At 54.1% G+C, this 22,718-nt stretch overlaps 1 protein-coding gene across 6 annotated transcripts; it reads right to left on the reverse strand.

The window, feature by feature from the left end:
- Nucleotides 1-486: 486 nt before the first annotated feature.
- PTCH2 (patched 2) lies at nucleotides 487-20,191 on the reverse strand. 6 transcript variants are annotated; one of them, XM_053921203.1, is made up of 23 exons: nucleotides 19,537-20,191; nucleotides 18,869-19,061; nucleotides 8,811-9,000; nucleotides 8,635-8,704; nucleotides 8,359-8,450; nucleotides 7,540-7,735; nucleotides 6,856-6,977; nucleotides 6,561-6,708; nucleotides 6,352-6,483; nucleotides 6,094-6,249; nucleotides 5,920-6,012; nucleotides 5,460-5,585; nucleotides 5,246-5,364; nucleotides 4,781-5,129; nucleotides 4,323-4,635; nucleotides 4,082-4,224; nucleotides 3,815-3,995; nucleotides 3,407-3,687; nucleotides 3,159-3,296; nucleotides 2,013-2,155; nucleotides 1,821-1,920; nucleotides 1,155-1,222; nucleotides 487-980 (listed from the first exon to the last, which is right to left on the reverse strand). In XM_053921203.1, the coding sequence occupies exons 1-23, from the start codon at nucleotides 19,606-19,608 to the stop codon at nucleotides 959-961; spliced, it is 3,447 nt and encodes a 1,148-aa protein (XP_053777178.1). In that variant the 5' UTR covers nucleotides 19,609-20,191; the 3' UTR covers nucleotides 487-958. The 6 variants fall into 6 exon arrangements, 4 of the variants coding, with proteins under 4 accessions (XP_053777178.1, XP_053777177.1, XP_053777179.1 ...); XM_053921202.1 differs by having other exon boundaries at nucleotides 487-1,222; XR_008426469.1 differs by lacking the exon at nucleotides 487-980 and having other exon boundaries at nucleotides 1,184-1,222; nucleotides 3,407-3,514.
- Between the last annotated feature and the right edge of the window lie 2,527 nt (nucleotides 20,192-22,718).

Here is a 22,718-nt window from a genome sequence, read left to right on the forward strand (position 1 = left end):
CCTCTGCTGTCCCCGCCTCTGCTGTCCCCACCTCTGCAACTGGCCACTTTCCTGATCTTCCATTTCACTTCCCAGTGTTTATGGCTGTGCCCCTCCGCCCGTGCCCCCCATGCTGCCATAACAGGAAGGTGGGCCGGGAGTCTGGTGCAGTGTGCGGGGCTGGGTTAGGACGGCTCGGAAAGCCACGTAGTTGGTTTTGACACCAAAAACATTTGTATCATTTTTGTGCTAAGTATTTCACCCAGACCATTACCAAGTCCATGACAACATGTGTGCTGAATATCGTCTTCACTTCCAGGTGAATTAACGAGAACGACAGTTATGTGACAACAGTTTAGAACCTGGGGCCTCTCCCACTTAGGAACAGAGTGGCCCTAGCACCTTAGGTCCTGACATTTCTACTTGCAAACTTCCAACACTGTCGGAAAGAAAAGCACCAAAGTCATTTGAGGTGAGTTCATATAGAATATATTTCACTCTTTAAAAATAAAACTTTTAGCATAGCTAACATCTGTACAAACTACAAAAATAAACATCTCCATATAAATAAGTTATGTGGTAGGAGGTGGGGAGGGAGACAGAGCCTGGGGGGCCAGGACTGGCAAGGGTGCGAGAGGATCCCTCAGGCCTGGCCTGCTGGGGGCAGCAGTGTGGGGTGGGGTGGCGGGAACAGGGCTGCACCGCAGCCCGAAGTGGTGGCTTTTACCCCTGCCCAGACACAGGGACAGGTGCACAGCGCCCGGTGTGGGCGGCTGCTCCCGGCCCAGAGGGTGTCAGTTCTCTGTGGGTATCCAGGAGGTCAGTGATGGCCAGTCAGGGACGGGGTGCTGGCAGACGGGCAGCAGCAGCAGCAGCAGAGCTCGCCAGGAGTCTGTCCCGCATCCAGTAACCCACCCCTTGCTTCCCAGTGGCTTCGTGGGGCCCAAGCAGAGTCTCCATGCTTCAGCTGCTCTTTCACTCAAGAGTCTGGACAGGGTGCCCTAGAAGTGAGGTTGCTGGAGTTGTTGGCAGCTGGTGTGGCAGCAGGGGACCAAGCAGGCTCATCAGAGGCTGGGTGGATGTAGGCACCAGGCAGTGGGGGTGGGTGGAGGGCTACGGTCATGGAGGTAGTCACTCTGGCAAAGCTCTGGGGCAGGGTGGGGGGCAGCCCCCACCTGAGCCCTCCTGCTCGTGGAGCTGAGGGGTTCAGGACCTCCGGGCTCTCCTTGTACATCTGTACCACCTGAAGAGAGACACCATCCCAGTAAGCCCACGGGCTGCTGGAGCCTCAGTCCCCTCCATTACCTCCCTGGTGCATCGCCATGGTTGTTGTGAAGCCTCGTTGGCATCCAGCAGGATATGACAGCTGACAACGGACAGGATGTCAAGGCCTAGGACAAACCGTGCACCTTGCTCTGGACCCTGAAGGCCTAAAGGCTAAAGTGAGTTCTGCAAGGAAGCTGGGAGAACCCTGGCTGGGTAGCTCAGTTGTGGGTAGCTCAGTTGGTTAGAGTGCTGTCTCAATATACTAAGGTTGTGGGTTCGATCCCTGGTCAGGGCACATATAAGAATCAATCAGTGAATAAGTGGGACAAATTGATGTTTCTGCCTCTCTCCCTCTCAAATCAGTAAATCTATGAGAACAAGCCAGGAGAGATGAGGGGCAGGGCCATGGTGTCTGGGCAAAGAGGCAGGCTGCCACCTTTCCATTGGTGGTGCCTCATGGGGAGGATCCTTGTGAGTTCAGTCCTGTCTCTTGGCCACTGAGGGCATTTTGTCCTGGCTCTATCCCTTGCCTGTCCCACCTCGTCCCTGGACTAGGGAGGGTATGGTCACCTCACCTCTGGCGGGGGACCCAGGATAGACAGCAGCACGGGCAGCAGCACGAGCCCGTGGAGGAGGCCCAGGAGCGTGAGCACTGTCAGCACCACGAAGAAGTACCTAGGAGCGGGTGGGAGGGCAGCTTGGGCAGGCTCTGAGGTCAGCATGGGCTGGGCTGGCCTGGCCTCCCTGTCCCCCGAGTCCTCCCCTACCTTACGATGAAGTCAAAGTTGGAACCAGCAAGCATAAGCAGACCCAGCAGAGTGGAGACAGCCCCATCGGTCACTGGGGCGAACGTGTGCTCCAGGGCCCGGGCAGCCCGCAGGTTCCGGCTGCCCTGGGCGGTCAGGAAGCCCTGGGGGAACAAAGTGGTCCTAGAGCTGCTCCTCGGCCAGCCACGGCCAGCCCTCGTGTCCCCACCTTCTGTACATCTGTCCCCGGGGGTCCTCCATGCCTTGGCCCAAAGAAGGCCAGGTGAGCTGAGTTCCTGGACACTGTCCAGGCAGCGTGCGTGTCTGTTTAGGTAACACTGTACAGGTATGTCTGGCGAGACACAGAGCAATGTCTAGAAAAGGTTGGCAAACCACAACCTGTCACCTATTTTTGTAAATAAAGATTTGTTTAAACAGCCACACCCATTCATTTCTGTGCTGTCTGTGGCTGCTTTACTGCTGCAGCGGCAGAGTCCGAAGTATTCACTCTCTGGCCCTTTACGGAAACAGTGCGCCACACCCTGGTCTGGGAGGACGGACAGGAAGGTGGTAAGTTACTTCTCAGGGTGGCATTTGAGAGGATTTTTATTCCTCAAACTTTTCTGCATGCTGACCCCTCCCCCCGCAGGAGTATATATTGTTCTTATGACCAGAATGATAACCGGGCTGTAATGGGCAGAAAAAGAAGGGAGCTGTTTGCGGGGTCTGGCCAGGTTCGTGCTGGGGCCTCCAGCTGGTCTCCCATGCCTCCTCTGGCCGGCGCCTGCCTGCGTCCTCCTACCTCTGCCCTGGTAGACGCCCTCCTTTGCCCACGTTGCCACCTGCTGCCCTCCCGCTTCTCCGACCCCCTTCACAGTAAAGCATCCAAAGGAATCACTGGTTCCCATTTTCTCTCCTTTGTTCCATCCTCACCCCATTCTGGTCAGGGCTTTGCCCCTTCCTCTCTACTGAAACGGCTGCTTATTTATTTATTCGTTCACTTGTTTAACACCACACTCTAGAATATAAGCCCTTGAAGGTAGAGCCTGTCTATATTGCTATTGTGTCTCCGATTCTTAAACAGGTCCCAGCACGCACCCGGAGCTGGGTGACGACGCACTGCATACCGCGTCAGCGGCCCGCCCCTCCCGCGGTGCCTGTGCTCACCAGAGCCACGTGGACTGTGAACTCGACACCAATGCCCACGGAGGCCACAAGGATCACCACGGGGATGGCACTCAGCTTGATGCCCAGGAAACCCATGATGCCAAAGAGCTCCACGGTCATCAGTGCCAGGACCAGCACCTGGGAAGGGCAGCGCTCACCCAGGGCTCCTGGGAGGAGCGATGATGGGATGGGCAGGGGAGGGTGGGGGAACCACGGGTCTGTCCAGTCCCGACCCCACAAAGACTCACTATGAGGCCAGCCGTCCAGGGATTGAGCAGCAGCAGGGCGCAGACGAGAAAAGTGCAGACCAGCAGGATGCAGACAGCCAGCAGGAAGCAGCGCCGCAGGCCCAGGTACTGCTCCCAGAAGAGGAAGGGGGAGCCGCTGGGGTAGGCGCGCACCCCGGCCTGGCCTGCCTCAGCGCATGCTGCCCGGGCCCCCTCGATGGCCTCCACGAAATCCGAAGTCTTTTGGAGGCCATGCAGTAGGAAGGGGAACTGGGCAAACTCCAGGGGCTGGGCCGCCGGGACTGTGGAGGGAAGGGGGTGGCAAGGAGAGGGAGGGGTGGCCAGTGAGCACAGGGAGCGGTAGGCAGGGCCTTAGGGTAGGGCCCGGGTGGGCCCAGGCCAAGGCTGTCGCTGGCCCCCCGGACTCACTGCGGAAGTTCTCCCCGGTGGTGTCGTACTTGTCGTGCAGCCACTCAGGAGGTGGGGGGTAGAAGTTGGCCTGAGAGGCTGCTAGGCCCAAGGGGTCACTGCTCACCCACACGGTCAGCCCCACGTAGAAGAGCTCAGGTGGAATCAGCCCCTCCTTGTCCACCAGCTTCTTCGTGGTCAACTGCAGAGGCAGGGAGGGCTAAGGGCCTGGGTCTGTGAGGTCCGGGCCCCCTCTGTGCGCCCTGACCCTTCCAGCCCTCTCCCAACCTGGCTGAAATCCAGAGGCTCCCGAGCATCGCCGGTCTGGATGAGCAGCTTGTAAGCAAGGGCCCCATCCTCAGAGCCATTGCGGTACGAGTGGCGGGTGATGCGGCCAGAAGCCCAGTCCTGGTCAAATGCAGCCTGGATCCCTGGGGGAGAACAGGGCAGGGTGCAGTCAGCCTGCAGCCCCAGGGCTCCTGCCTGCAGCAGTGCGGCAGCCCTCCCCGCCAGTCTCCTCGCCGCCTACCCTGTAGCCAGCTGCGGTAATAGTGCAGCCAGGTGCGGGGCGCCTGAGTGGCGGGTGGGGGCAGCACGGCCTTGAGGGAGCTGAAGCGCTGGTGCAGATCAAAGAGGGCGCGTTGGGAGTGGGCGTAGTCAAAGCCACCCTGTGTCACCAGGGCCACCTCGTACAGGGAGAAGTACCTGAGCTGGGCGCTCAGGAAGGCATGCTCCTTGGTGCCCCGAGGCACCACGTCCGTCAGGGCCAGCCCGTCCTGCACCAAGGTCGCTCCGTAGAGGCTCAGGCCCAGCAGAGCCCCACAGAGGACCAGCACCACAGCCTGCGGGACGTGACAACTCAGATGGAGGCCCAGGGAGGCCCCCGGCCAGCAGAGGCTGGGCCCGGCCCCCTGCCCGTCTTGGGGCCCAGAGACACCTGAGCCTCTGCCCTGGTCCACCCCAGTTCTTCCAGGCTTGGGGTCTCACCTTGGCATGTGACTGGAGCAGCAAGGGTGCAAACTGATAGCGGGCAAAATGGGCAAGGTTCCAGCGGGCACAGGGAAGAGACTTGCAGGCTGCCTTCTGCCTTGTCCCCTCCTCCTGGCCTAGAAGGTCCCGTGTGGACCCTCCTGGGCTGAAGAGCTCTGAGCTCAGTGGGTCAGAAGGTGGGGGCACCAGGTGGGCGTGGGGAGGCAGGCTGGTGACCACATGCTGGCTGCTGGTTTCGCAGTGGGCAAAGGCTTGGACGGTGGCAGTCAGATGGGCAATGCCCACTGGTACTGTCCTGTCTGCCAGCTCCTGGGGCAGAATCTGAATCACCCGAGCAGAGCAGGGACTGAAAGAGGCAGAGAGACAGGGCGATGGGTCTGCGCCTGGGAATGCTAGTGAGGGGACAGGAGGGCTCGGGGCCAAGGAAGGAAGGCCTGGTGGGGTGAGGTGCAGGGACAGTACCTGGAGAAGCAGCAGAGCACATCAAGGCGCTGGCAGTGGCGCCGGTGCAGGTCCAGGCTGAGGACCGCTGGGAAGACAAGCATCACAGCTGCAAAGTTGCAGCCAACCACGATGGCCGCCTGGGGGATGGACAGGAAGGGCGCAAAGGCTGGATGAAGCACATCCCCAGCTCCACGCCCACCCTGCGCCTGGGGCTCTCTTTGTGAAGCCTCACCTGCAAGGAGAAGGCCCGCAGTGCAGGGACGGGGACCAGGGCGGCCATGAAGAAGGCGACCATGTTGTTGATGGATGTGAGCGCAACACTGGGGCCCGTGCGTTGCAGACATTCGCCCAAACGCTCCTGCCAGGACAGGGGAGGGGCCGTGAGCCTTGGAGGCAGAGTGAAGGGGAGGCTTGGGAACTTGGGACACAGAGGAGGGACCGCAGCCATGCAGCAGCTCATGTGCATCGAGCACCGTGCGCGTGCATGCACGCTGGTCTAAGCACTCGACTTGAACTCTCTCGCCGATCCTCTCATCAACCCTTACGATACAAGCACTGTTTTCACACCCAATTATAGAAGAAGGAACTGAGGCACAGGGAGATTTATGACCAGCCCAAGGTCACCCAAACCAAGAGGCTCGTAACCCCTATGCTGAACTCGGAAGAGCCCAGGCCAGAGGGTGAGGCCGCACCTGGAGAGGGGTCCCTGGTGGAGCCTCTGTAAAGGCATGTGCCAGCAGGAATATGTCATCCACGCCGATGCCCAGTGCCAGGAAGGGCAGCACCTAGAGGGGCACAGGGGTGGGCAGCTGCAGGAACCGAGCAGCTGGAGCTGTGGGCCCCCGCGTCTGCCCTACCTGGTGTACCTGGGTTGTGGCGGCATTGAAGGCAATGCCGAGCAGGGCGCAGAGCCCAAGGCCTGAGGCCACAGCCAGGGCCACCAGCAGCACCCCGGCGAGGCCCACGGCACCTTGGGACTGGGCACAGTCCCACCGCAGCATTGTCACACAGGCGTAGGCCAGCTGTGGGGAGAGAGGACGCTGTGTTGGATGGGGGTTCCCAAGGTGGGGTTCCCAGGGTAGGACCGGGTGGCGCTGGGGGCGAGGTGCCGGGGCGGGGCCCACCATGAGCAGATAGCCGCCCACCACACGGGCAGCGCTGACTTCGGAGAACGCGTGCAGGATGTCGTCCAGGGTGGTGGAGGAGAAGGCGTGGATCTGCTGGGACGAGTTCTCAGGCAGGGAGTCCTGCGCCAGCTGGAGAGACAGGGCGGGTCTGAGGGGCAGGAGGGGCGTGCAGCCTCCGGGCGCCACTCCACCGGCCCCACACCGACCTGCACGAAGCGCCGCTGCCAGGCCTGCAGCACTGTGCCAGCCTGCTCCTCGCTCCAGCCGATGTCGTGTGTCTGGTAGTCGCCCCGGAAGTGCTCGTACAGCTGGCGGGGACTCATCAGCAGGAAGGTGCTCTGCAGGGCCTCTGCTCTGGGGAGGGGGCAGGGGAACCAGGTGTCCGAGTGAGCCTGAACACCTGGCACAGGGTGTGCAGGGGGCTTTTGACAGAGCTGCCTGGAGTCGGAGTGTGGGTTCCCAGTCTGGGGTCCCCTCACCGAGTCCCAGGGCAGAGCCTACCTCAGCAGCTGTCCTTGGGGGTCTCTGGCCATGCCTCCCAGCAGCAACTCCTCCTGCCAGTGCATGAACTTGTGGGAGAAGCCGTGGCAGCCCCCGCTCAATTCCTGAGCCACATTGGGAGCCTGGAGGGGGTCAGAGACGGGGCTCATTACTCAAGGCCCTGGCTGTGGACAGCTGTGGTCCCTGGGCTGGCACCTCCAGGAACCACCGGGCTCTGTGGGCCGGAAGCAGAAGTGACGGTCTCCTGAGCCGCCTGCCCATGCTGGAAGTGAACAGCAGAGGACAGGCCACAAGGGGGAGCAAGGGCCTGGGGATGGTGTAATTTTGGTTGGTTTTGGAAAAAGGTCCACATTCAAGGGCCACGAAGACACTCAGGAAACAAGGTGATGCTTGTGCTCAGCTACTTTGTCCTCGGTTTTCCCATACACGTCTATTTTGATAAAGCCCAGCCTTTCTGGGCTTAGAAAAGAACAAAGGGATTCGAGTGCCACCCGAGGGTCCCTTGGGAGAACTGACTGAGCACGGAAGGCTCTAGGTGTCCAGCACAGGGCAGACTGGGTAACAGCGTCCGGGAGAGGGAGGGCAGAGCAGGGGCACCGTGGGCTCTCTCCCATAACAGAGGAACACAGGGGGAGGGGAAAGAGGCGGAGAATAGCCTTTCCCTGCGCCTGGGCCGGGACCCACCTGCCTGCTGTCACGGTTGGGAGCACTGGGTGGGCAGTGAAGGTCATCAGGGTCCAGACAGGGCCGCCCCACATAGGCCTGGCCCACCTGTGCCTTGTCAAGCAACTCCCGGAAGCCCTCAAGGGAGGCAAAGGGACCCAGCTCCTCCAGGAGCTGCTCGGGATCCAGGTTGGTCCACTGGATGTCGGGACGGCCGCTGAGGGAAGAGACCATGACTGGTGAGGATCAGGCATCAATTCCCACCCTCCAAACTGCTCCTAGGGGACCCATGCTGTACCCCACCCTCCTCCGTACTGAGGGTGTGCGAGGCTAAGCTCCCCAGAGCTCCAGGCCGCTTCAGCCCACTGCGTCGCTCTGGTGAGCTGTGGGTGGATGCAAGGGGCTGAGGGGGCATCAGGAGAGGTGCAAAAGGCCCAGAAAAGCCCCCTGGGGCTCTTCCCAAGCCCTCTACCCTTAGTTCTAATACACGACCATATGGGCACCTGCCTCTAATAGGTTTTCTCTCTGGCCTGGGCAACAGCTTAGCTGACTCCTTGCTAAGTCTGGCAAAGTCTCTTTCTGGGGTCTTTCTCCTCCTTTGTTCAGGGCTCATGGATCTCTGTTTTGCTCTGTCTGATTTAGAAGGTCTGCCTTTCCTGCGGAGTGCGGGGATGGGGATGTGGAGAGAGCCCGGGGCCACCCTGCTCTGACCCTGGTCTGGGAGGTCATTAGGCCCTTGGTAAGGTTTTGATCGTCATCTTTAATCCCACCCCTCTTTCCCACTGGGGAAGTCCCCGAACAGGACAAGGCAGGGCCCGGAGCAGCTGCAGCGGCACTCACGGCAAGTAGGCAGAGCCCCCTTGGAGTTTGGCTCCCTCCCAGAAGCAGTCGAGCGGGGTGAGGATCACACACGGGAACAGCTTCTCAATCATCTGCCAGGGACACCCCAGGCCACATCAGTCCTGTCTCTGGGCTCCTTTCCCCACGACCTTTGTAGGATGCCCTCTACAACTCCCCACCCCTGACGTTTAGCCTCCTGGAGGCTCTCTGAGCCTCCCCTACTGCAGAGAAGGTTCCACCTCCACTCTGTCTCAGAGGACAGCTCAGGACACTCACCCGCTCAATCATTCCATTTTCGATGAGGGGAACTCCTGACTTGTAGCAGATTTTGTTCAAATCCCAGGACCTGCAGCAGCCAGGGCACAAGAGATCAGCAGGCGAGGGGGATTCCCACTCTGGCCCTGCCACAGCATGCCTCGCCCCCAGCTGCTCAGGGGGTCAGCCAGACTCACTTTCCATAGAGTGATACTTGCACTTTACTGGCAGTGAGGGCTGCCTGGAGGTGGAGGCGAAGTGCCTCGGGTGTGAGGACGTTCTCTCCCTCCTGTCGCGGGGTCTGTATCAACATCTGGGAGGTGTATGCAGCCTCCTCCCCTAGCTTCTCCTTGGTGTACCGCAGCTCCTGGCTCACCCGACTTCCCGCTGCCAGAGCGGAGGGAGGGGAAACTCAGGGGGAAGAGCCTTGGTGGGTCAGAGCTCTAGGGGCCGTGGGACCCTCACCCACAGATGCCTCCCAGGACAAGTGACTCCCCAGGCTCCAGTCCCTCTGCAGAATCTGAAGTTCTGCCAGGAAAGCCAGAGCCTCAGCAGTGTGGCTCTATGGAATTCTTGTGTGGTCTAAGATTTAAGCATGAACCAGACTGGCTAGGTTTGGGGCACTTAAAAATGAGAGATCAGCCCTGGCCGGTGTGGCTCAGTGGGTTGGGTGTTGTCCCAAGGACCAAAGGGTTGCGAGTCCATTTCCAGGTTGGGCATATGCTTGCGTTGCGGGTACAGTCCCCAGTTGGGGTGCGTATGGGAGGCAACCAGTCTGTTTCTCTCTCATACCGATGTTTCTCTCCATCTCCCCACCCCCCAAAAGCAATAAGCATATGCTTGGGTGATGATATAAAAAAAAAAACCACACGAGAGAGCAGTATGAGCTGGGCTAGGGCTGAGGCTATGGGCACATCCTGGTAAGGGGGCTGTCGCTCAGTTCCTCTCTGCTCTGTGGGGAGGACAAGAGGGACAAAGGGGGCCGAGAGGGAGGCTGCCATGGGGAGGGTCTCCGAAAAGAACAGGCCTAGGGCTGGGGCTGCTTCCTAGTTCGGGTTGCCCCAGGCAGTGGTTTATACCCTCACACCCTTTTGTAAACTGTTCTGCCAAGAGCGCAGGGGTGGGAGGGCCTGGTCATTATGGCCCCTGCGTGGTGCAGGTGAGGGGGAGATCAGACGTCTCTCAGTGTGATGCTGTCCACACACTGCTTTCACTCACTTGGGAAGAACCCGGAACCAGCTTGTGTACCCTGGCAGAGGTCAGGGCAAGAGGGCTGAGGGGAAGAACGGGCTGCAGGTCCCTTCCACCAGGCTCTCTGTCCAGACAGCAGGGAGTCCCCGTGCCAGCCCTGCCTTAGCCTCGTCGATCTGAGCTTCCCCACATCCCTGGGGCTTGGGGGAGGCAAGGACACTGTGGGGGGTACCACCTGACTGGTCTGGAGGAGGGTGAGGGGCAGTGTCAAACCACCCCGGAGGCGGTGTGGGCTTGGTCTGGTCTGAGACCCACACATATGGCTTTCCTGAGTCCCAGCCCCACTTGGGATCATCATGCTCCCCAATCTCTGTTTCAAACCCACATAATTGTCTCACTCATGAGAGCCCCAAACCTTTGGTAACCCCCCAAAACAGGTTCAACTATATGCTCACCTCCCCCAACCCAGATCACATTCCTGGCCCTCTCCTCAGGAATCCAGTGTCACCCAGCCACCCAGCCCACGTCTGTCTACTCTTCTTCTTCCTTCTCTGACTCCCACTCCTTTCCCAGGCCCATGCTTGGGCCGGCGCTGCCCCGAGGAGCACAGGACCGAGATGAACTCCCCTCAGTCAGGCGTGTGCTGAGGGGAAGGAGGCATGGGAGAAGGAAGGCATCCAGAGAGAGCTAATAAGAAAGCGGGAGGAAGAAACACTGACAACTTAAAACACAACATCAAAGAGAATAAAGAATCCTGAATCCTGAAAAAAGAAAAAGAGAGGGAAACAGAAAAAGATGAACCTCAGCTGACAATGACGATGACAGACGAGGACAGGTGAACCGGGGTGTATCACACAGGCAGGAAGAGACAGCTGGTGTGGGCAGAGCACGCGGGCTCTGTATACACCTGGCTTTGAGCCTGGGCTCTGACGCTGTGCTTGGGGCAAATTACTTAGTCTCCTTGACCCTCAGCTTCCTCGACCCTCAGCTTCCTCATCTGTAAAATGGGGACAGTGCCTATCTTGGCAGAATTAGAATCAATGCAAAGTACCTAGAAAATTGCCCAGCACGTGGTAGGCACAGATGTGGAGTAATTATTCAATAGGTGCTGGGAGAGAAATGATATAACAGAAAAATGAGACAGAGCTGGAGAAAAAAAATGGCTGTGAGTGGGGAGGAAGTAGGAAAACGGGAGGAGACATCAAAATCGACATTTGTTAAAAACTTTGGAAGACGGAGGCGTAGGCAAACACGGCTCACACCCTCGCACAACCACAGCAAAATTACAAGCGAACTGCAGGACAACTGTCACTCAGAACCATCAGAAAATCGAGCTGTATGGAAGTGCAACTACTAAGGAGTTAAAGAAACCACATTCATCCAGATGGGCAGCGGGGTTGGAGACCTGGAGATGTGGAGAGGAGGAATGGGCTGTTCCCACACTCACATGTGGTGGATAACAATAGGGGTGGCAGATATCTTGGGCGTGAGGGATCCCAGCCCAGTACCAGACCACCCAGACAAGGGCTCCAGTGGCAGGAAGATAAGTCCCCATAGCTTCTGCCTATAAAAACCAGTAGAGACTGGGTCAGTGGAAGAAACTGCGGATTCCCAGGTGTCTTCTCTTGAAGGGCCTCACACATGGACTTACTTCCTCTGGGTTCCAGCACTGGGGAAACAGTTTGAAGGGCACCAGTGGCATACGGGGAGGAACTGAAGTGTCTGGCATCAGGGTGAGAGCTGGGGACAGCTTCCTCCTGGACAGAACTGCAGGCAGTGGCCATTGTTCTTTTTCTGAGCCCTCCTACACACAGAGCCACGGTGCAGAGGTACCATCTGAGGCTCCATCAACTTGCCTCTCAGTTTGCCCTGCCTTGGCGATTACCTGAGGCTCCGCCCATCCGACTTAAAGGCCCACCCAAGCTATTAACAATGGCTTTTCTATGAGAGTGGCTTGGCTTGGCGTAGGCCTTAGACCTTCCTATATCCGCACAAACAAGCAACACCTGAGCCCAGCCACCCATACCTCTTGCTAAGTGGTTCCAACACTAGCAGCAGCCATCTGCAGGTCGCTTTTTAGCTTACACCAAGTGGCCCCAAACAAAACCAGGTGGTGGCTGACCTTGGCTTGTACCACCTGGGAAACCCCAGAACTTGTGCACCCAGTGGAAGGTACAGATCATGTCAGAGCACCATCACCCAATCACCTCCACAAGCCACAAAGGGAAGTGGTTGGTAGCCAGGGGTCACAGCCAGTTCTACCACCTGATTGGCCTGGGTAAATCCCTCCTAATGACCTGCTGACAGCAATCAAGACTCAAATACAAGAGGAGGGTTTACTCAGCCCACATGGAGAACGCACCTCAAGTACCCAGCTTGGGGGTAGAGGAGGCTGTGTCCCTGGACCCTACGGGACACCTACTACATTAGGCCGTGCTACAAAGGCCATGGAGCCAGAGCAGCTCTACCTAATACATAGAAACAAACACAGGAAGGCTGCCAAAACAAGGAGACAAAGAAACATGACCCAAATGAAGGAACACATCAAAAATCCAGAAAAAGAACTAAACAAAATGGAGATAAACAATCTATCATATGCAGACTTAAAAACACTGGTTACAAGGATGCTTAATGAACTCGGTGCGTACTTCAATAGCATAAAAATGACCCAATCAGAAATGAAGGAGACACTAACTGAAATAAAGAACAATTTACAGGGAATCAGCACAGTGGAGAGGATGAAACCAAGAATCAAATCAATGATTTGGAACGTAAGGAAGCAAAAGACATCCAATCAGTACAGCAAGAAGAAAAAAGAATCCAAAAAATCGAAAATAGTGTAAGGAGCCTCTGGGACAACTTCAAGTGTACCAACATTTGCATCATAGGGTGCTGGTAGGAAAAAAGAAAGAGCAAGAAATCGGAAAACTACTTGAAAAAATAACAAAAGAAAACTTCCTCTCTTCTGGCCAAGATAGAGGTATAGCTATGCTTCTCTTCCTTGCACAATCAAAAGAAGGATAACAACCAATTTCAAAACAAAGAACAATCAGAACTGCCAGAAAATCAAACCGTATGGAAGTCCGACAACCAAGGAGTTAAAGAAACACTCATCCAGACTGGCGGGAGGGGTAGAGACGTGAAGCTGGGGTGTGACAAGGTGAGGGATGGTGGCTGTGATATCCCACATCCACATGCAGATAAGTGGGGAGGAACAACCACAAAGTGAGACAGACCACGCAACCCAGGGTTCCAGCGCAGGAAACTAAAGCCTCAAAACCTCTGGCTGTAAAAATCTGTGAGTGTTGCGGCAGCAAGAGAAACTCCTAGTTTCACAGGAGAGTCTGTTTTGGAGGGTCCTGTGCAGTCCTAGAACATATACAAGCCCACCCACCCAGGAATTAGCACGTGAAAAGGCACAATCCGGTAGTGGGAAGCAAGGGAAGAGACTGAAAGGGGGGCAAGAGCCAAGCAAGCAGCATTGTTCCTCTCAGACCCCTCCCCCACATACAGCACCACAACGCAGAGAAGTGGGTTGCCCTGCCCTGGCATATACCTAAGGCTCTGCCCCTTACAACATAACAGGTGTGCTGAGACAAAGAAATATGGCCCAAATGAAAGAACAGATCAAAACTCCAGAAAAAGAACTAACTGACAAGGAGATAGACAACCTATCAGATGCAGAGTTCAAAAACACTGGTAATCAGGATGCTCACAGAAATGATTGAGTATGGCCTCAAAATAGAGGAAAAAGTGAAGGCTATCCAAAGTGAAATAAAGAAAAATATACAGGGAACCAACAGTAAAGGGAAGGAAACTGGGCTCAAATCAAAGATTTGGGACAGAAAGAAGAAATAAACATTCAACCGGACAGAATGAAGAAAGAATTCAAAAAAATGACGAGAGGCTTAGGAACCTCTGAGACAACTTTAAATGTTCCAACATCTGAATCAGAGGTACCAGAAGGAGAAGAGGAAGAACTAAAAATTGAAAACTTATTTGAAAATATGATGAAGCAAAACTTCCCAAATCTGTCAAAGGAAATAGATATGCAAGTCCAGGAAGCTCAGAGAGTCTCAAAGAAGTTGGATCCAAGGAGAAACATATCAAGACACATAATTAAATTACCCAAGATTAAAAGTAAGGAGAGAATCTTAAAAGCAGCAAGAGAAAAGGAGACAGTTACCTACAAAGGAGTGCCCATAAGACTATCAGCTGATTTCTCAAAATAAACCTTATAGGCAAGAAGGGGCTGGAAAGAAGTATTCGACCTCATAAAAGGCAAGGACCTACAACCTAGATTACTCTATCTAGCAAAGCTATCACTTAGAATGGACGGGCAGATAAAGTGCTTTCCAGATAAGGTAAAGTTAAAGGAGTTTATCATCACCAAGCTCTTATTATATGAAATGTTAAAGGGACTTATCTAAGAAAAAGAAGATCAAAACTATGAGCAGTAAAATGACAACAAACTCACAACTATCAACAACTGAACCTAAAAACAAAAACAAATTAAGCAAATGAGTAGAACAGGAACAGAACCACAAAAATGGAGATCACACGGAGGGTTATCAGTGGAAAGGGGACAGGGATAGAATGGAGTAAAAAGGTACAAGAAATAAGAAGCATAATTGGTAGGCACAAAATAGACAGGAGGAGGTTAGGAATAGTATAGGAAATGAAGAAGCCAAAGAACTTAAATGTACGACCCATGGACATGAACTAAGTGGGGGAATGCTGGAGGGAGTGGGGTGCAGAGCAAGAAGGATAAAGAGGAGAAAAAAATGGGACAACTGTAATAACATAATCAATAAAATATACTAAACATTAAAAATTAAAAAAAAGAAAATTTCCCTAATTTGGTAAAGGAAATACACATGCAAGTCCAGGAAGCACAGAGAGTCCCAAACAAGATGGACACAAAGAGGCTCACACCAAGACACATCATAATTAAAATGCCAAAAGTTAAAGATAAAGAATCTAAAAAGCAGCAAAAGAAAAGCAGATAGTTACCTACAAAGGAGTTCCCATAAGACTGTCAGCTGATTTATTAAAAGAAACTTTGTAGGGTAGTAGGGATTGGCCAGAAGTATTCAAAGTGATGAAAAGCAAGGACCTACATCCTAGATTGCTCTACCCAGCAAAGCTGTCATTTAGAATTGAAAGGCAGATAAAGTGCTTCCCAGACAAGAAAAAACTAAAGGAGTCCATCATCACTAAACCATTATTATATGAAACGTTAAAGGGACTTATTTAAGAAAAAGAAGATCAAAACTATGAACAAAAAATGGCAATAAATACATATCTATCAACAATTGAATCTAAAAACAAACTAAGCAAACAAGAAGAACAGACAGAATCATGGATTTGGAGAGCATTTGACCTTTTGGTTCACAGGCTAGCACTCAATCCACTGAGCCACACCAGCCAGGGCCTGGAGAGTGTTTTGATGGTTGCTAGATGGGCGGAGGGTGTAGGGGAATGGGTGAGAGGTGAGGGGATTAAGAAGTACAAATAGGTAGTTACAGAATAGCCACGGGGATGTGAAGTACAGTACAGGAAATGGAGTAACTGAAGAACTTATGACTTGTGGACATGAACAATGGTGTGGGGATTGCCTGAGGGAGTGGGGGTGCTGGGTGGAGGGGGGCAAAGGGGGAAAAACTGTGACAACTGTAAAAGCATAATCAATTAAACAAACAAACAAAAAACCTTTAATGCCTAGATCTGACCAGGTGGCTCAGTTGGTTAGAGCATAGTCCCAGTACACCAGGGTTCCGGATTTGATCCCCAATGAGGGCACATACAATAATCAACCAATGAATGCATGGATGGGTGGAATAAGAAATTGATGTTTGTCTCTCTCCCCCTTCCTCTCTATCTCTAAAATCAATGAACAAAAATGAAAAACCCAAAAGGTTAATGCCTACAAAGGTGAGAATATAACTGTTAGCCAGCATGTAAAAAGAGCCCACCTTATACGTAATTCTATAAATGCAAATTAAAAGAGCAACAAATTACTATCTAATTAGCAAAAATAAAAAATGGATGGCACTCATTACTGGCTATAGGGGTGCATCTGACCTACCATGGGAGTGTAATTTGGTTCAGTATTTGGGGGAAAGCAACGCTGCAATATGTATGAAGAAATGTTCATAATCTTTGGTCTAGAAATTCCACCTGTGAGGGCCTGTAAGCTATTGTAGGGTCTCAGGCTGCTGCTGCGGGAAATGGGAGCCAGGCTCAAGCAGAGAAGTGAGATGACCTGACTTCTTCATCACTAACAATATATTCTGGAGCAGGTTGTGGATGACGAGTAGCAGCTGGCCAGGGGACGGAGTCAGGAAAAGACATTCTGGACCAATGCGTGCAGGGACCTGTGGAGGGCTGAGCATTGCCGGACTGCTGACACGGAGGCACAGACAGTGCTGCAGAAGCAACCGAGAGTTCGATCATGGAGGGCCTAGGAAGTGTGCGAAGAAGCTGGGACTTGATTCCGGAGAGTCCTCAAAACCTAATAGAAAGCAGTGGAAGGACTCTTAATGGGGACTGCCTTGGCAAGATTTAGGTACGCCACAGGGGGGCAGTGTAGAGGCAGACTTGAAGGCGAGGGGCACAGAAGATCAGTCACCTCTCCAAGGGACCTTGATTTCCTTGGCCATCCTCTGAAAGGCCTCATGATTCGGGGCAGTTGGGCCGCTCCAATCAGTCGCAGGAGCCATCGCAGTAATTTCATTGCCTTTGCGCAGTGAAGGACTTAGGCCTAGGGTGCTACACGTTCTTGCCAAAGTAACCATGTGGGAAGTCAGTAGGGGACTTCTTGTAAATTTTTCCTCATTTTAAAAAAGGGATGCAAGAGAGGGATGACTTCTTTCCCCCCCCACCACTGAAGCAGCCGTGACAAGGAGGTGATAAGCCTGAGGACAAAAGCCCAACATGCTGAAGGGGGCAGAGGAGAAAGCTGGCAAGGACCTGGGTCCTCACTGACATCCCTAGTTGCTGAATTGACCCTTCTGGAACTTGTCTGTCTACTGCCAGATTTCCTGTTACAGAGGATAATGAACCCGTCTTCTCCCTCCCTCCTTCCTTTCCTTCCTTCTCTCTCATGGGGCTGACAGCATTCTAAATGATAGAATCAGAGGCGTGCTGCCAGAGACTGAAGAAGGCCTCCACCAGAGCAATGGCCACGGAAGTGGGAAGGAGGGTCTGTTACGAGAGAAGTTAAGGAGGAAGAAATCGCTGGTTTAGTAATCAGCTAGGTGAGCAAGGAGAGCTGCGGCTGGCCGCCAAGGTTCTGGAGAGAAAGTCTGGGTGTTTCAGTAGACAGTGGTTCCACCAGCCGCTGGTGTGTGGCCACGCCCTGCCTTTCGATAGCATGGCTACACGGTTTTCATCGTCAGGGACAGCTCCAGTTTCAACCGTGCCTGTCCCTGTTTCTGTAAGTGCTGGTCGGGCTCTAGGGCGTGGTTTTTGTTTTAACAATCTATCTATCTCTGAGCCCTTCAGCTTCAGTCACACTCCAGCTCTCACTGTGCCAAGCTGGAGAGGAGACCCTGAACTCTGGTCCAGAACTCTGATAGCCAAGGCTGGGCTTCTTTCTTTGCTTTCTGGGTTTGCAAAATGGAAAGGAATAGACCGTACCTCACCTTGATTTGCTCCTGCTTGCCGAGGGCATTGCTGGGAGAAGCCTCGGCTACAGAAGTACAGACAAAAGGTCAGGTCAAGATCATTGCTTTTACCTCACCCCCAGCCCTAGCCAGGACAGGCCAGAACGGTATTCTGAAATAAAGGAAAGAGTCCTAGGAACTGGCTGTGACCCTCTAACACCACTCTCCCACAAATAACAGCAAACGTCTGGTGGGATCCAGCCTGCCCTGTGCAGGAGTGTAGGAGAGAGGAGGAAGAAACTCCGAGGTTCAAGCAGCGTGGAGATGAGGAAGATCTGCGGAATGGAGAAGAAGGAAGATGGGGAGACAGCTTCTATTGTGGCAGGAAATCCAAGAGTAATTTAGGACCACCCAGGCAGCAGTGCCGTGGGTGGGGATGTGTATGTGCGTGTGTGCACGTGTGTGTCCTTGGGCGGGGGGTGGGTGGGCAGGCAGGCACAGAGAAACATCTGCTCTGGACCCCAGGGCTGGCCTAGAGTGTGTGTGTGTGTGAGCGCCTGCAGAGGGCCGGGGGCAGGGTGGGGACGGGGTGTGGGAGCCCAACAGGCAGGCAGGCAGGCTCCAAGAAACATCTGCTGTGGATCCCAGAGCTTGCCAGCATTTCAAACAACTCAAGGGTGTGAGACTCTTAACCTGAGCCCTGCCCTTGGGCGTGGGCCAGGGCTGGGGCAGTTTTGGGGAGCCCACAAATGTTTAGGCAACAATGGAGGGGAGTTTGAGTCTGTAAAGGGCTGCCATGTGAAACCAGGCCCCAGGAGAGAGTTATGCCGAAAGTATTCCTAAGAAACCCTTTTCACCTCCTACTTCCCTCAGGAAGTGAGGATTTGGTCCCGCTGGACCCTGCTGTTGCCTCAAAGTGCAGATTCACTCCTGTCTGCACGGGCCTGGGTGCATGGGGCCTCTGTCCCCAGAGCCCTGCCGGGTGATTTACTCAGTTTCCCCAGCCCTCCAGTTCTAACTTTTCCGGATCTCCTGGTCAGATGTGGTGGCTCCCTGCCCTCTCTTATCCAACACAATCATATTCCGCTTTGTGTTATACTGTACATTACATTTCAGTCCGTGTTTTACTTCCCTTGCTACTAAAAGAGGGGTCTTTTTTAGTCGCCTTTGCACATCCTGCCACGCAGCTCAAAAATTCACAGAGAAGGTGGGTGCTGAACGCTGAACGCACGCAGAGACCTCCATTCGGTGCGCCCATTCACAGGGCTCCATCATCTGCACACGTCCGCTCACGAGTGTGGGCGGCAGCAGCGCCCCCAGATGCCCAGGCTCCAGTGGGCAGGTGCCTCCCCCAGACCCAGAGCCAAGCCCGCTGCAACTCAGTAGCCAGCTCCGCACCCCGTTCTTGTCTTGGGCTCGCCACACCCAAACAGCTATGGTCAGGGTCCACAACTCACCTTCCACCCAGAGCTGCTCTAGGTCTGTCTCAATGACGGCCACGCGGAGACCCAGTACCAGGGCCCCAAAGGCCAACAGTCCCAGGAAGAGCACTTTGCCACAGTGTCTCTGGATCCTGCAGCCCAGAGAGAAGAGCAGGCCCTGGAAGTAAGCGCGAAGCCAGAGCGGAGCCTTTAGGCTCCCAGCTAGGATCTGGGATGGAAAGAGAAGGGTCAGTAGGCATTACTGCAACAAGGCATGCCATCCTTCTTCCCTTTTCTCCCTAGGTACACCCTCTGCCAAGCCCTAGTTTCTTGGTTTCTGGATGCAGAACAGGGAGGACCTACAGACACGCAGGGACGAACTCGGAATAAGATTTAACTCCATTCCCTGTCCTCCCACCCAATACACACACCTGAGGAAGGCAGAAACCTGTTTTCTGAGAGTAGAACAGATATATACACACCTGTTCTCAGGTGGACATAACCCACAGACACTCTCAGCAGCCAGATGCGGAAAACACACACACACACACACACACACACACACACTCTCCACACCACACCTTTCCCGGGCAGACAGTAACACAAGGCACTTGGCGACAATCCACCTTGCATAGGCCTGAGTGACAGACGGTGTCCCTAGACCCAGTCCCAACCTTCCTCCTTCCGGCTTCTCCTCCACTTACCTGGGGTGCTGCGGATCTAGCTGGGGGTGTGTAGTCTGGGGGCAGCTCCCCGAGGGGCGGTGGCCCAGCCATGCTGGCGGGGATGGGGGGCCTGGGCGCCCCCAACCCGCGTTATCTGGAAGCCCCCATAGGCTGGCCTGATCCCCCTGGAGCGCGGGGCGGCTCAGGCGCGGGGCGTGGGTGAGGGTCGGGAGCGGGGGGGCAGAGGTGGCTGTGACCCAGAGGAGTGCAAGGCGGTGCGGACAGGGGCCGGCAGCGCCCGGACCGAGTCCTGCGCGGCAGAGCTACTAGCCGGCGACGTCTGGCGCGCGGCTCGAGGTGGCGACCGTAGTGCCGAGAAGGCGTCTGCAGCCCTAGAAAAAGGGAGCGGGCAGAGGCGACGGTCTCCCATTGGCTGAAGGGCCCGCAAATTACCCGGATCCGCTGCTAGGCAACGGCGCCGCGGGGGGCAGCGCAGGAGACCACCCAGGCAGGGCCACCCCTAGGCTCGCCTCCTGCCCGCCCGCGGGCTCTCGGGGAGGAAGAGGGAGGGAGATCCCGGAGAGGCACTGCGCTGGCCAAGTATAAGTCAGGAGAAGCCAAAGCTGAGATAGGGTATCTGCTGGCCCACCCAGCCAAGACCCAAACCCTCCTTTTCCCTCTTCTCTGCCTGCACCCTTGCCCCTTTCAGTCCACTCTCTTCACTGAGGCCAGTCGTCTCTAACACGCAAATCTGCTAACTCCAACTCCAAAACACAAAGCCCACTGGAGCACACCACTCAGCATGATCTAACTAAAGCCTCATCTCCCAGTTTCTTCACACCCACTCAGTGTTTCTCCCAGCCCAGCAGAGCCACATGTAATGTCATAAATGCACCATCTTACGCCTTGCATTTTTCTTCATACATGCCGTGGCCCTTTTGTTTCAGCAGGCAACCTTCGAAACTGAACGTGCATTGACCACCCCTCTTTGAAGCCTTCCTTGATTCACACCTCCCTCCTGACAGTTTGCTTCTTCCTTTGTGCTCCTTATAGCACTCAATGTCTGTATTTATTATTGCATTTATGACAATTGATGTACTTGAGAGTCTGCCTCCGTCACTAGAAAATAAATAGGTGCTCGATAATTGTTGAGTAATTGAGAGTAGAAGAAACCAGGGTGGAAAGGACCGGAAACAGGCAGGGGTCCCTTCATTAAACTTCCCTCAGCTACCCAGTCTGAGTGCTGTTTCTGCCAGTTTCCTGACTGATTAACCTTGAGAGGCCGAGGAGGGTAAAATCAATATTCTAAAGTAGAGTTTGGGAAAAAGAATCTCCAATACATTCATTACTCTAATACAACTACTATTAGCTCCGGCCAATTTCTTGGTCAGTTCTTCTGGACTTGTTTATCATTACATCATAAATATTTCATGTTACTACATAGTCTTTGTATCAATCATTTGGAGACTGTCCTTAGGACAGATTCCCAGAAGTAGGGGTGTTGGGTCAAAGAGTAGAACATTCTTATGGCTCTTGCTACAGATTGCCAAGTTGCTTTTCGAAAACTCGGGTCAATTACCGTCAGCTCCAGAGCCTCAGTCCCGGGGGAAAGGAACCTTTTAGGCTGAAGGGTGAATGCCTAACAGGTTTGCTGCTTCCACTCGGCCATTCATGTAGCCAGAAGTGCCTGTGGAGCGACTAACACGTGTATGATGCTGTTGGCCGAGTAGTAACTACACATTAAAAGCAGCGCATGTGCACAGCACTTTGTTCCTCCCCGTCAGAGAGCAGTGGGTCCTGTTGTGGATAAAAAGTGTGAACCCTGAGCAATTCTCTGGAAATAGCAATAGCCTCTAAACTAGGGCGTGTGGGCCGCTAGACTGCTCTTGGGGCTACAGCCAAAGACGAGCATGGCTGGGTGTCATCAGGAATGCAAGTGGGGAATCTGTTGCAAGTAGCTCTTGAGACCTGTCCCTTCTTGTCAGATTTTGCAAGACATACAGTCCCTGGAGAACGCATTTGTAATTGCCTGGGCCTTGGGCGGACTCAGCTTCCACAGCAGGCCCATCATTTGTAACAACTGTGGTCAAGTCCAGGATGTCTCTGGATGCTTCCAGGGTAGGGCCTGCCTGCTGAGGAAACTTTTTGCCTTGTAGGTCAAAGACCAGAGTGGGAGGAATTCGCCTGTAGTTCTAACCATTCCAACCCAGGGCCTAGTGCTCTCTGGCTGCTCCAAGCTCCAAAATTGCCTTTCTTTCCCCCAACAAAGTGATTTCCTGAGTGCAGCTGAGCTCAGCCAGGGAGAGCTAAAGCCACAGACCCCAGGGAATGGGAAGGGAAGTGGAAGCTCTTTTCTCTCTACGAGTGGCCTGCTTCACTGTCACTTCGACTGGACCTAGGTATGTGTTTTGGGCCCAAACTAGAGAAGTTGTACAAAGAGTAACAAGAGAAAAGCAATCTAATTAAATTCATTATCACCAAGGAGTAAGTCAAATTACTGATTAATGAAACAAACATCTCGAGGGGCAGGGGCGTCCAACCTGCCGCCCGCGGCTCAGGATGGCTATGAATGCGGCCCAACACAAAATTGCAAAGGTACTTAAAACATGCTGAGATTTTTTTGTGATTAAGTGTCGCAATGTATTTAATGTGTGTCCCAAGACAACTCTTCTTCTTCCAGTGTGGCCCAGAGATGCCAAAAGGTTGGACAACCCGATTAGGGTTTCTTATGTGTCCCACCCCTTTGCTAAACTCTTTGGGGTTGCAGAGTGCCTGTTTTCCAGAAGTTCGTAGCTTAAGGGAGAGAACAGAGACCACAGAGACCGAAGGGGCCGGAATACACAGGGAGGGTTCCAGAAGTTGAGGAATTGGATTGCAGAGGTGGGACAATGACTGAATCTAACAAAGGGCACAATTCAAGGTATGCATCTTTACTGGCCGTGAGATCTTGAGCAAGTCACATAATCTTTGACATTGACATAAAGATTAAATGAGATAATATATATGGCTGAGGAACAGTGCCAGGAAAAGGGAGGTTGGTCTCTCTCTCTCTCTCTCACACACACACACACAGACATTGGGTAAAATGACCAGCCTGGCTGCAGGGTGGGGTCCATGGGTGAGGAGCCAGGGCAGGCCTTTCTTCTCGGCACTCCCCCAGGTTTCGCTCTCACCATGCTTCGGGCTGGTTTCTGGTACATGGGCCAGGCAGAGTCAATGAT

Source organism: Desmodus rotundus, chromosome 3, assembly GCF_022682495.2.
Source record: "Desmodus rotundus isolate HL8 chromosome 3, HLdesRot8A.1, whole genome shotgun sequence".
NCBI classification, from domain to species: Eukaryota; Metazoa; Chordata; class Mammalia; order Chiroptera; family Phyllostomidae; genus Desmodus; species Desmodus rotundus.

Coding starts and splice junctions, on each gene's coding strand:
- PTCH2 (XM_053921202.1), bottom strand. CDS start 19,608: ATGGCTGGGCCACCGCCCCTCGGGGAGCTGCCCCCAGACTACACACCC. Junction 8,451..8,634: donor AAAATGGAATGATTGAGCGG/GTGAGTGTCCTG, acceptor TGTCCCTGGCAG/ATGATTGAGAAGCTGTTCCC. Junction 5,586..5,919: donor CACCAGGGACCCCTCTCCAG/GTGCGGCCTCAC, acceptor CTGTCCTGGCAG/GAGCGTTTGGGCGAATGTCT.